At 52.3% G+C, this 13,897-nt stretch overlaps 1 protein-coding gene across 4 annotated transcripts in view; it reads right to left on the bottom strand.

Moving 5' to 3' along the window:
* The window catches only part of ZFAT (zinc finger and AT-hook domain containing), a 145,961-nt gene that overhangs the window by 80,556 nt on the left and 51,508 nt on the right, over positions 1 to 13,897 (bottom strand). For all 4 annotated transcript variants that reach the window (XM_061123143.1, XM_061123142.1, XM_061123144.1 and 1 more), the window contains 3 exons: positions 9,091 to 9,279; positions 7,066 to 7,216; positions 819 to 2,269 (listed from right to left, as the gene is read on the bottom strand). In XM_061123143.1, coding sequence (XP_060979126.1) covers positions 819 to 2,269; positions 7,066 to 7,216; positions 9,091 to 9,279 — 1,791 coding nt within the window. The remainder of the gene's footprint in view (positions 1 to 818; positions 2,270 to 7,065; positions 7,217 to 9,090; positions 9,280 to 13,897) is intronic.

The following is a 13,897-nucleotide window of genomic DNA, read 5'->3' as shown; positions in this document are numbered from 1 at the left end:
TTTTCACATGAGAACAAGGAAGTTTCTTTTATCCTGAATTTGATTTTTTTTTAAATTAGTATTATTATTATTTTATTTTTTTAACGACTATCTTCCTTTCCCTCTCATGCTTGTCCGGGTCACCCTTCACACTTTGTACCACATCTCTGTCTGGAAATGACTTTTCAAAGGTGGCAGGTGGCAAAAATCAAGGGTGCTGCTACTACTTCTGCATGACATCAGTGCTGGGAAGAGGAGTAAAGGAGGGTTATCGAGGACCAGTTACGGTGCCACGTATGTTTATGCACATGGGTGACATCACCAGGCTCTAAACTCTGCCGGCACCTGGGCCATCTCCCGTGGGTCCTGCCCGCTCTCAGGAGACCCCGAGGCCACGCTTCCACCGTGAGCTGCGAGGGATGCACTCAGCGTCTCCCTACAAAGAGCTGCAGTCACTCCCATTAACATCTCTCTGCCCATCTAGGCAACGGCCACAACTTACTAAACCTGGACTTTTAAACTTCTCATGCGCCAGAAGAAAGGTGCCTCTTGGCTAAAGCTCAGGCGGGGGCCGCGGATAAACCTCCGCCTTGCAGGCCTGGCCGAGCCAGCGGGTTTGGCTGTCCCAGCATCCTAGCTGCCTTCACAGACTTCACAGGCTACACTGCACCACGGTGGCACCATTCCTATCTACCCAGGACGGCGAGCTCACTTAGAAGGTGTTCTTTGCAAAGAGACACGAGCTCAACTCAAACAGGAGGTGGACCCGCAGCCAGGTGGCCGGATGGGCTGCGGGGAAGAGAGCCCCCCAGCCTCGCGCCCCGGCCCCCACCCCTTACCACAGTATTCACACTCCAGGTCCCCGTACACTTTCCGGATCCTCTCACACAGGCCGGTGTTCATCCGCCTCTTCTGCAAACTGTCCAGGATCTTCATGAAGGCAGTGAGGCCGGCCCGGTGCTCGGGGGCGGGCGTGCAAGAGGCAGGCTGGCACAGGGCCGCCTCCCTCCCACCAGCTCCCGGGGGAGGGTCTGAGGCCTGAGCTGGGTTGGACCTGAGACCTCTGCTGGGATCTGGGCCGTCGCATGGGGAGGCTGCCACTGTCTGCCCCTCGACCGGGGGGCTCTCGGCGCCCGGGGTCTCGGGGTTTGCTTCCATGCCTTTGGCCTTGGATAACAGAGGTGCCACGTCCTGGCCCTGAGTTGGGGCGGCGCCTCCCTGCTGGGTGTCGCCTGTCTTCTCGGGAGCAGCAGCTGGAGCCTCGGCAGTGGGGGGATCGCTCTTCATCAAGAACTCACTGGAAAGCCCCGCATGCGGATGGAGGTCCGGGGACACAGCGGAGGCCGCCAGCTCACTGGGCGGAGGGGCCGGGGCGGCACTGTCAGGCTGGGCAGTGGCCGAGCGCACTGGCGGGGCGGGCACCTCTGCGGGGGCCCCGGGCTCCACCGCAGGCCGCGCCTCCCCGGGGCCGGCCGCCTCCTTGGGCACATTCACCCCCTGGAACACGAACTCCTCTTCTGCCAGTTGCAGCTGCCCGCCCAGGGCCTCCTGCTGGATGTCCCCGCCGGGCTCCAGGAGGCAGAAGCTCTGGTTGATGGAGCTGGTGAAGACCAGGGTCTCCTGGGCGGCCCCGTGCGCCTCCTTGATGTGCGCGCGCAGGCGGATGGAGCTGACGAACTTCTTGGGGCACAGGGCGCACACGTACACAAACGGGTGCTTCCGGACGTGCAGCTCCAGCGCCTGGTACTTGGTGGCGCCGTGGCCACAGAGCTCGCAGGCGAAGGGCCACTTGTCGCCGTGGACCAGCATGTGGCGGTCGCGGTCCAGCTCGTTCTTGAACTTGCGCTCGCAGATGTGGCAATCGTAGAGCAGCTGCCGCTTGCCCTCCCTCGTCATCAGGCACAGCTCGTCCAGGGCCTCCTGCACCGGCTTGTCCTGCGGGTCGTGCGCGTCGCGGATGTGCTTGATGAGGTTCTTGACGTCCGAGTACTTCTTCTTGCAGAAGCGGCAGTGCTGCTTGATCTTCTTGTGCACGCGCTCCACGTGCACCTTGAGGTGGCCCTTGCTCAGGCAGGTGAAGGAGCAGCAGTCGCACGCGAACTTCTCGCCCGTGTGCTTGCGCAGGTGCACGTTGAGGTTGGCCTTGATGGCGCTGGCGTAGCTGCACTGGGAGCACTTGTAGGGCTTCTCGTTGGTGTGGATCCGCAGGTGGGCCTGCAGCGAGTGCTTGAACTTGAAGACCTTGTTGCAGTACTCACAGGTGAAAATCTTGAGCTGGGTGGGCCCGAGCCTAGGAACAGAGGGCAGCATGGTTACCGGTGGAGACCCTGCACTTTCCCCATGCCTCGCCCCCGGCCCTCTTCCTTCTAGGTGCCAAAACACCCAAGGCTTCAAGGTGAGCTAGCAGACCCTGGGGCTGAGGATGGGGGAGGCATTCATTCATCAACAAGCAAGACTGGACGATCTGCAATCCACAAATGATAGTCACCAAAGAGCTGCACCTTGTACCAGGGACAGGAGTTGGCAGGTGAGCCCAGGGGGTGGGTGAGGCTTTTTCTCCTTCCAGGGAGGTCCTCAGAAACACAATGATCATTTAGTGCCATTAATCAGACACCATTAAGCTGTACCCACGGTAACCGTAGGGCTTCCCTGGTGGCTCAGTGGTAAAGAACCCATCTGCCAATGCAGGTGACACAGGTTCAATCCTTGGGTTGGGAAGATCCCCTGGAGGAGGGCACTGGCAACCCCCTCCAGTGTTCTTGCCTGGAGAATCCCATGGACAGAGGAGCCTGACGGGCTACAGTCCATGGGGTCGCAAAGAGTAGGACAGGACTGAAGCAACTTAGAAAACTCACACTGTAACTGTAAAGTCTATTTATGGAACTAACCATACAACTATGTTTGACCAACACAGGTTCCTCTATGTTTTAAATGAAAAATATTTAAACAGATTGCAGCCTGTAAACACCAGAGGGTACAAGTCTCCTGTTGTAATTAAGACATTTCAGATCTGAAGGTCGGTACTATGCCTGCATGCTAAACCCAAGGCTAATTTAAGGAAACAAATCTGGATATTTCTCAAATGACAGAGATATCCAGAAGGTGATCATTTTACTTGGTGGAAGAAACTCTGGGTTCATAGTGTTAATTAAATAAACAAATCACGGGTATTTCCTTCTCGAATGCAAGGTCTAAATGGTCTTAGGAAAATCTCTGGTTCTGATTTTTTTCGTATTATTACACGGATACCTGGCCAGGCCCTCAGTGCTGCCCCTCACCAAGGTGGATGAATTGGAAGACGTGGCCGGGCCACCTGCACTGGGCTCTCAGGTGCGAGCTGACTCACTGAGTTGTGATGTCGTGTGATTCCTATCACATTATCTCACCCCGAATGTCCCCTTATTCAATTCAAGAGGCACTCTCACCCACTGCTTGAAAGCATTCAGGCAGAGTTTTAAAAGATCAGACCCCTTGATCCAGTTATCCACTGGAATCTATCTGCTGAGAATCTATCAAAAGAAAGAATACAAAATTCAAATGAAGGTGCTCACTGTGCCATTTTCACAATAGTTAGGAGTGGAAAGCTGCTTGAAGGTTCCAACATAGGGAACTAATTTGCACATTTTTTTTCATTCATTCATTTGAAAAAGTGTTCCAGGCAGTGGGGACACAATGGGGACAAAAGCAAACACACTCCATGCTCTCTCGGAGTTCACCTTCTAGAGGAAGCACTGGGCCAGTCTGATAACCATATAAATGAGCAAATAGGACCACCAGCTCCCTGCCGTGATGGAAAAAGACAGGATGCTCTGGGAGCCCAGGCCAAGGAGGACTGAGCTGTCCAGGGGACAGGGCAGGCCGCCCTGAAATGGGACATCTGAGCAGGCAGCTGAAGTAGAAACAGGAGTTAACCAAGTCGGGGAATGGGAGGGGGGAGGCTGGCACCAGGAAGAGGAAGAGGTCAAGAGAGGTCAGGGAAACAGAAAGCACCCAGATGGGGATTCCCTGGAGGTACAGTGGGTAAGGCTCCGGGCTGCCACGGCAGGAGGCAAAGGTTCCGTCATTGGTTGGGAAACTAAGATCTCAAATTCCATATGATGCAGCTTCAAAAAAAAAAAGACCGAGGGAGAGGCATGGACGCACATCCACTATTATATGTAAAACAGAGAGTGGAATTTGCTATATGAATCAGGGAGCTCAAACCGGGGCCCTGTAACAACCTAGAGGGGTGGGAAAGGGTGGGAGGTGGGAAGGGTGTTCAAGATGGAGGGGACATATGTATACCTATGACTAATTCATGTTGATGTTAGCTAAGTAAGTAAGTAAGTGTTGGGTCGCTCAGTCATGCTGGACTCTGCCACCCCATGAACTGTAGCCCTCCAGTCCTCTCTGTCTGTGGGATTCTCCAAGCAGGAATACTGGAGTGGGTTGCCATTCCCTTCTCCAGAGGATCTTCCTGACCCAGGGATCGAACCCAGGTCTCCCGCATTGCAGGAAGGTTCTTCACCTTTTGAGCTACAGGGAAGTCCATGTGGATTTATGGCAGAAACCAAAGCAATATTCTAAAGCAATTATCCTTCAATTAAAAATAAATAAAATTTTTTAAAAAAGGACCCAGATTGGCTGGAGCAGATGCTGGAGCACAGAGAACCAGAGGGAGAGGTGGCTCTATAGGCCTAGTTCTCCTAACAACAGTGTGAGGCCTTAAAAGCTACAACCAAAGGGGCATTTTTACAAAAAGCGCACTGGCCGCAGTGTAGAGAGCTGAGTAGGGGGTCGCAGGAGAGCCTCATGATATTACCGCATGTCACTACAAGGCATAGTTTGTGAATAATTTGAGGAACAAAGGAAAGTAAGTATAATGTGGTTAAGTACTAAAAGCAGGATACAAAATTGCATATAAAATAAACTCAGTTTTATAAAATATATGGGCTGAGAAAAGGCTGAAAGGAAATAACATTAAATAATATTAACGGTGGTTATCTTAGGGGAGTGAGATTACGACTGATTTTTTTTCCTTACAGTTTTCCTGACTTTTGTCATATAAAAAGCCTCTTTCATAACTATTTTATAATTTAGACAATAAAATATTAATAGAATGCTTGACAACAGGAATACAGCCTCCATCTACTGATTAAATATTGAGTATATTTACCTGCAACCAGATGAGCATGGAGTTTTGAAACCCTCCCCAAGAGACCTTGAAATATTATGAGGAGTCTACAAATCAAGCTGTGTTGAGACAAGGGTGGTCTTCAAAATTAATTGTATCTCAGTTTTGCCAAAGGAGTCCATATTTTTACAACTTCACTGATACATTCAGTTGCTCACATTTGCGAAAAGAGAGGACTGAGGCTAGAAATTAATGAGGCACCGCAGACGACACGATGTTATAATTTAACAAGACCACTTTCCAAAGATGTGATCATTTTATGCCACCACTAAACTGAGTCAGGTTCTTTTAGACAGTCTCCTGTGTGGTGCTGAGAGGCTCAGAGGCAAAATCACTTGTGTCCAGTCCCAGCAGAGCGGAAGCCTCTGTCTGTCCCAATCTTCCTCCCCACCCACCCCCGCAGTGCCTGGAACACAGCAGGTGTTTGAGCTGTTGAACTGAAGTCCAGCAGAAAGATCTAGGGGCTTCCCAGGTGGCTCAGTGGTCATGAATCTGCCTGCCAATGCAGGAGACGCCAGTTTGGTCCCTGGGTTGGGACAATCCCCTGGAGAAGGGCGTGCCAACCTTCACCAGTATTCTTGCCTGAAGAATCCCATGGACAGAGGAGGGCTACAGGCCATGGGGTCACAAAGAGTCAGGTACAGCTGAAGCGACTGAGCACACACAGGAGGATCTAGAGCCAACCCAGGACTGTCTGGCACTAAATCTTACGCTCTCATCCAGAACGCCTTCTTCCCCCTTTTCCAGAAACAGGGAACCCCCTGTCTGGCATCTTCCTTGTCTTCCCTCTCAGCCTGGAAAACGTGTGCAGAGCTCAGGCGATGGGAGTTTGCTGATCCACATCAGCAGGTATGTACCATGGCCAAGACTGTGACCACAGGGAGGGTGTAAGGTGGTCAGGCTAGCTGTGAGGCATCAGTTCACCCAGTGTGTTTGGAGGGCAGTTTTCAATGTAGATTAAAGTTTCAACGCTCATATCCTTTAAGACAGCAATTTCAGGGACTTTCTGGGTGATCCAGTGGCTAAGACGTCAGGCTCCCGATGCAGGGGGCCGGGGTTTGATCCCTGGCCAGGTACCTAGATCCCACATGCAGCAACTAAGACCAGCTGCAGTCAAATGAGTATCTTTTCCAAAAAAAGAGCAACGTCAATTCTAGTGACTCATCCCAGAAGTCCTGAAGACTCACTGAAAGAGCCTTGAGCACATTTCCTGCCAAGCAAAAACTGACTCTAGTAAACTAGAGAATCCACACAATAGCAAACGCACTTTAAAAAAAATTATCTACCGAAAAGGAAAAAGTCAAACGTAAGTTTTTTAAAAAAGGTTGATAACAGTGCCTTTGGTGTTTTGTGTTAGGAAAAAAATAAAAAAATTAAAGTGCTATAGTTTCGTATATCATGAAAAAAAAATTATGGTGGCCTGTGAACCACGCTGTCTGTAGAGGTAACCTCAACCACAAGAGGCGAGATGGTTACTGCAGCTGCGTGTTACACAGACTCTGGAAATTTCTACAGGACACTTGTGTTACTTACGAAAGTAGGGGAGAAATAAAGATTTTTTTTTTCCTTACAAATTGTGCAGCTATAAAAACCAGCAGACTTATGAAGTAAGGCCTTGTTCACACCACTTTTTATTCAGATGAAGCATACCTGGAGTAAAATGCTCCACCTTCATTAAACCAACTGGTGCTGAGTTTCCCAAGCCGGCTGCTCTGCCTCACATCCCACAGAGGCTGCTTGGGCTCGGCCAGCACACCACGAAGCCATCATGGAGAGGCTGGTTCTTACGTTCAAGTTAAGAAACCAGAACGCCTTACCGATAGCTTAGCCAGCACAGTCCTAGTAAGTGCAAATGCTGCTCTCCCACCCTCTGAGGTGGTGGCTGGGGTCACACACAACAGAAGATGCGTTACCTGCTGGACTTCATGGGCTGCTCGTAGGCCGTCTGCTGGATGGCGTACTCCTGGTACCCCCTCCGGGGCGCCAGGTCAGCTGCTGTGGCCTCGGGGTCTGCAGCTCCTGTTTCCGGGGGCCCGGCCTCCACTGGAACAATCTTGGTAGCACCTGAGAGGGAGGCACAACTCAGTGAGTAATAAAGAGACACCTCGAGGCCCCTGATTCCCACCCCCCGCCCCAGTGTAGGGAGCACAGCCTGGGAAGTGTGTTTCTTTACTGCGTGGCACCCATGCGGGGGGCGAGTGTTCCTTCAGCTCACACATGTAACTTGTATGTCTGTGTGTGTGTTTCGGGGGAGTTATCCAATAATCCATCAAAACCTTCTTGTGAGATGCATTTTCACTTGATCTCTTTATTAAAAGGGCTTCCCTAGTGGCTTAGTTGGTAAAGAATCTGCCTGTGGTGCAGGAGACCTGGGTTCGCGCCCTGAGTCGGGAAGATCTCCTGGTGAAGGAAACAGCAGCCCACTCCAGTATTCTTGTCTGTAGAATCCCACGGGCATGGGAACTGGGCAGGCTACAGACCATGGGGCCACAGAGTCAGACACGACTGTGTGACTAACTTTCTTTTTTCTTTATTGAAAACCCAAAACACAAGACAGATACACATATACACATATGCTTCCCTGCAAGATTTCATAGCTCCTAATGTGTTAAACTTTGAGTAAGCGTCAAACAGCATCAAGAGAGAAAGGAGCAGTGGACTCAATGGTGAGCAGGAATCTCCGCTGTCTGGGATCAGGTCCCAAACAGGACATCAGCCTCCCACCCTCAGGGCCCCTGCGTCCACCCTGTGAAGTGAACGGTCTGGGGTGGAAAACTCAGAGGTCACCTTTACTTATTCAAGTCTACGATGTGAAATGATCAAAGACTGTTTATAGAAGTGTGTGTGCACATGAATAGCAAAGGAAATTAATTATACTTTTCACCACCGCCCCCTCCCCCCACTCACAGAAATCTCAAATACTATCATTCTTTTTTAAGAAACCATTATAGAAACTTTAACTCAAGATGGCTAAACACAGGAATCTCTCTCCTGGGGTTTCCATTTCCTGGAGTAACACTTGTCTGAAGGACAGTGAAACCACTTCAAGCTGCATAATCTTATGTGGCTTTTTTCTCTACTGCGTACCTCGCCCTACAGTGAAGTATTGGGTTGGCCAAAAAGCTAGTTTGGGGTTTTCTGTGACATGTTACGGGATATAAAATATAAATATTATATGTATATAATATAAAAAGGTATTTATTTAGTGTTTTCATTTCAGTTTCTATTAGCGTTGAAAACAGATGCTTTAAAAGGCTCTCAGTTCAATTCAGTTGCTCAGTTGTGTCCGACTCTTTGCAACCCCATGGACTGCAGCACGCCAGGTTCCAGCTGACCTCAAAATCCTAAACTTGATTTTTTTTTTAATTTATTTGACAGTTGTCACCCCAAACGCACAGGGGGAAAAAAAAACATTATTATACTTTAGCATCTACTATCCTTAACTGCTCTTTGTCTAAGGTATCTTTTCCTGGAGGAGGCCTTTTTAAAAAGGGGTAATATATCCACTGGTTACTTTATGTGAAAAGAAAAGGAGATAGAAATCTCTAGTACTATAAAATAAATGATGAACCTAATAAAAAATGCAAAAAAAAAAAACTGGAAGAAATTGTGTGGAGGGTTTTGGCACCGTCTGCTGTGAGTCATCTTACTCTCTGGCCGGGGCAGGAAGAAGGAGCATGGACATACAGGAGAGGGTCTTGGGAGGGCTGGGGGGCCCCAAGGAAAGAACCGCTCTCCAGGGCCACTGCTCCTCTGAACGGCTGCTCACATGCGAGCACAGGCCGTAGGCAGCAGCCGCGGGAGCAGCCCTCGCGCCCTGACCTCTGGACGCGGTCATCCACCGCAGCCCTGGGCAGAGGTAACTCCGCCGAAAGCCCCGCAGCAATCACAGCCCCCGCCCAGAGGTTCCTGCCGCCCCCTCCCACCACCGTGCACACCTGGAATCGCCTCGTGTGCCGTTAACACCACGCTGATGATGGGCTTCTTGGCCCCAGATATCTGCGGGGCCTCCTTTCCTGAGCAGACTTTATGGATTTTCTCCGCTCTCTGCGTCCGTGGCCTCTTCGGGGCCTTTTCTCGATCGTCTTCCTTATATTTCTTCTCCAGTTCAAGGTCAGATTCATTACCTAAGGGGCAAATACCAGGATGTATAAAATACCCTTTTTATACCAGTGATGGAGTCGGGGAGGGCACAGAACCCTTTTTATGGGCAGACAGTAAAGGGGATATACCTGTGTGATAGAAACACTGGTTCCTGGACTTCCCTAGTGGTGCAGTGGATAGGAATCTGCCTGCCCAATGCAGGAGACACGGGTTCAACCCCTGGCCAGGGAAGATTCCACAGGCCTCGGAGCAACTAAGCCCATGCAGCAGACTACTGAGCCTGCATCCCGGAGCCTGGCGAGAAGCCACACGCTGCAGCTAAACAGCCCCCATTCTCCACTCTAGACAAAGCACCCAGCAACCAAGGCCCAGCGCAACTGAGGAATCAGTTTATAAAAGAAACACTGATCCCCAGCGAAGCGGCCACGGTACCACTTCGGGGGTCACCTCCGCTTCCTCGGTCTTGCCTCCGACTCAGTGAACACCATTCCCCCGGCACAGGCCCCCACGTGGGCACTGAGGGCCCACTGCGGACATGGCAGGCACGGGCCCTCCCCTTGCTCTCAGGAAGCCCACCGGACCTCAGAGTCATCAGTCAACCACCTGCGGGGAAGACACGGCGGTCTTCTTTACACAGTCTAAGAAGGGATGCACATGCTCAGCATCCAGGTATTAGGTGCCTTCCGTGTGCCAGGCGTGGTGGACACCAAGGCTGACAGGGCACAGACCCAGAGCCCACCCTCGAAAGCCCTGCCGTCTGGTGGGAGGGATGGATGGGGCAGTCCGCTGTGCGCCCACTGAAGCGAGAAGGGGTCTCGGATGACCGAGGGGAGCGACGGGAGATTCTACCCGAGGCATCAGACAAGCCACTCCGGGCAGGCAGCCCTTTGGTCAGTGTGAACAGCAAGCATTTCTGAAGCTGTGGACAGGGCTGCAGGGAACAGGGGCGGAGGAGGTGTGGGGGGCGGAGGGCACAGGAGACTGTGGTGTGGGGACCAGTGGTGGGCTCGGTGCTAAGGAAGGGGGCCTGAAGATGAGGAGGAATGCTTGGCTGGGCACCCTGCGGGGCTAACTTGGTGAAGAAGCTGGGAGGGAGGAACAGAACCAGGGAAGGGAGTGAAATCGAGGGCCTCAAATACCCATAGGACGTGGGGAGCTGTCCTTTGACGAGTGGGGTGGGGGGTGAACGCCAATGCCAGGGGAGACCACGCAGGAGCGTGAGTGAGTGAGGCTGGCCGGGGGGACGGTGGGGACACAGCACAACTCCAGCCCTGGTCAGGGCAGAATCACAGGACACACACAAGCCACGGTATCAATGTATCAACAGTGGGACTCCCCACACTGCTTTGCAGTCATCTGTCTGGAAGCCTCATCCGTGCCATGACCTCTGGGAGCTCGGGGCTGTGTCTTCTTTTTACTGAGCCTGAGGACCTAACCTTACAACACAAGGAAGACCTGCTCTGCACATGAAGCAATGAACCGATGGGTAGAGATCAGCAACAGACTTCGCCACAGGAAGAAACGTCTAGCAGTTAGAGCCACGCAGGGCCTCCCAGGTGGCTCAGTCGGTAAAGAATCCGCCTGCAGTGCAGCAGATGCAGGAGACCCGGGTTCGATCCCTGGATCGGGAAGATCCCCTGGAGGAGGACATGGCAAGCCACTCCAGTATTCTTGCCTGGAGAATCCCCACGGACAGAGGAGCCTGGCAGGCTACAGTCCATGGGGTCACAAAGAGTGGGACAGGACTGAAGTGACTGAGCACGTACACAAGCAGAGCCATCCCAGGAGGGAGGGGTGGCTTCAGAGAAACGTTTCTCAGGAGGGTGTCGAGGGGCTTCACACAGCAATCGTGATGCCCTGGGAGAAACTGGACCACACAGCAGCGGGCGGGGTGGGGCATCCAATCAGACAAGCCCTGCATCTCTGGACTCTGAGACCCTCCCGACAGGGCAGTGGGAGAAAGACGGTGGAGGACTGGGGAGACCCGACCCTGCTGGAACCCGAGACAAGTTACCCCGCAGGCTCTATGGACGCGCTCCCTTGTATCTGCAGGACGCTTCCTGCGTGTGGCTCAGAAAGGCCAGGTCCACCCGGGGCCTGGCTCCACCCCCCTCTCCTGTTCCTCTGCCTGTTTGCTCGTAACAACCCTCTCCTCCATCTGATGAAATACTCATATCAAGTACCGCTCTTCTGAAACAGAATTTCTCTAACACCAAGTTCAGCAGTGATCCCCTCGTACTTAATAAAACATTCTCTTTGCAAGCTTTTTTTTTTCCCTCTTGTTCTCTCTCCTATTTCCAATTTTTCTCAGGGTCCATCTTCAAACAAAACATCATTTCCGCACAAAAGAAAGAAATATTTACTTGGAAATTATCCCAGCAGTGCAGAATGTATTTGTTCTTTACCGGCCACAGTTCATTCAGAAGATACGTGCAGAATGCCAGGCCCTATTCTAAGCACCTGGGACACCGCAGGGTACAAGACAGGGACGCCTGCCCCCTGGAGTATGTGCTGGTGGGAAAAGGCAGACAATACAGCTGAAACATAGTAAGTCAGTTACATAATATGTCAGAAGGTAACTTTAAAATTTCTCATTTTACCTGTGCCCAGTGAAAGAGCATAGGCATAGACAAGTCTGATTTCTTTTTTTGAAAAGAGAACTGCTTGGGCCTCGCTGGTGGCTCAGTGGTAAAGAATCCGCCTGCCAGTGCAGGAGACACGGGTTTGATTCCTGATCCCCGAAGACCCCACATGCCTCACAACTAAACTCGTGCGCCACAACTACTGCGCCTGTGCTCCACAGCCAGTGCTCTGCCACTAGAGAAAGCCCGCGATGCAAAGTCCACGCCCTGCAACTGGAGCGTAGCCCCCACTCGCTGCAACGAGAGCAGGGCCCTTGAAGCAGTGAAGACCCAGCACAGTCAGAAGGCTCTAACAGAGGTGCTTTTCAGAACACAAGGCGCTTGGGTGAAGCGCCCTCATCTGTCAGACTTCACATCGCGCCACATCACCAACCGAATCCAGTCGCGATCCTCGCTGCACCAGGATGTGCTTTTCAAACATTTTTTTTTTTTTTTGGCAGCAAACATTTTGAGTGAGTTCTTTAAGCAATTTCAATATACCTAATGAAAAGGCGTGGCTTCTCTGGTTAAAGAGGGTGCGGTCCAGACTAGCCCCCACCACCACCAGACCCTCCCAGTCCTCCAATCCTCAGCCACAAGTGCCTCCAACAGCCCTGGAAACAGCTTTAAAAGGAGTGGATGAGGCTGTAGGAGGGATGGTGTCCGATACCTCCTGCAGCACAGTTACCGCTCTGAGCCGCCGTGGTAGAGTCGTGGAGTGTATGAGCCACACTCCAGCCTCTGCCTTCCAGCTGGACCAGCTCTGAACTCGCTGAACCCAGGGTCACAAAGTGAGTGGCTGTGAGGCTCAGGTCGGGGAAGGTCGCAGAGCCCTCTGTCACGTGGGGAGTCATGCTGTCGCCCCCCATCCCCGGCGGCATGTCTGCGGTGGTGACGTCATGCCTGAAGACACACTTGTGCGGCTCGGGGCTGGGCTGGGACCACAGCTTCCGGGGAGTCCCGTCGGGTCCGTGCAAACAGGAAAGGCACAGGGAAGGCTGCACCCCCAGCCCGGTGTGTTCCGTGGAATCGCTGATGTTCGGGAAAGACAGTGTTTAATTTCTTGACGTCTGTGCATCATTGTTCTTCAACCCCAGCACATTGACCTAATTCTTTATATTTCATCTCCTTTTGAGAAGATGGCGTTTAAAAACCGATGACGCTGCAGCGTGGAAGCAGGAGTTCCCAGGGGGGTGCAGAGACCCCACTCTTATGACAGTGCCTGGGGTCCTCACATGCAGGGAGGTGTCCAGACTTCAGATGGAGGCAGCGCAGCTTCAGGAGCAGAGACTTGGCATAGGCCCCATTTGAAGGGTAATGAGCAAAAAATCCAGTGTCCCCCGTGTTCTGCAAAGTTCCCGCTTGTCCCTCCAGGCCGACCCTCATCTTTCTCCACCAGCTCCTGGAGGCTGACCTATAATGGGTCACACGGGGGCTCCACTGCTCCTGGCTTCCCATGGGGTTTGGCCGGTGCAGTCACCAGAAGCTGGGAGGGGGGAGATTTGGGGGAGAGTGGATGAGTTAGTTCTGGTCACACAGTGAGTTTGGAAGAGTGTCGGGTTCCCAGGAGGTGTTATCCACCTGGGTGGGGGTCTGCAGGCGGGCCTTTTGTGGGTGAGGGCACAAGTGGGTGATGATGAGAGGCTGGGATGGAACAGAAGTGCGCACACACACACACACACACACACACACCCTCCCTTAACTTGGATGAGCCTGCCTGACTTAACTAAGAAAAACGAAGCTCATCTGATACAAAAGCTCTCAACTAAGCTCCTTTGATCTCAGAATCTCCCTGCTCTTCACTCACCACCCTCTCCTGTCCTAGAGGAGCTTCTCTGGGAGGGAAGTTACTCCACTTGCCAAACCCCACACTCTCAGGAGAGGGGGGAGTGGTCGGGGAATCTGTGTCTGTGTTCACCCTCTAACTCCTCTTGGAACCTCTCAGGGTCCCCAACACGTAATAGCATCCAGGCAAGGCGAGCTGACCTGGTAGCGGGCCGATGAAGAGTTAACGGTACGG

The sequence above is a fragment of the Dama dama genome, chromosome 21 (assembly GCF_033118175.1).
Source record: "Dama dama isolate Ldn47 chromosome 21, ASM3311817v1, whole genome shotgun sequence".
Taxonomy (NCBI): domain Eukaryota; kingdom Metazoa; phylum Chordata; class Mammalia; order Artiodactyla; family Cervidae; genus Dama; species Dama dama.
The sequence above is the reverse complement of the archived record's forward strand: the minus strand, read 5'-3'. Positions and strand labels throughout refer to the sequence as shown.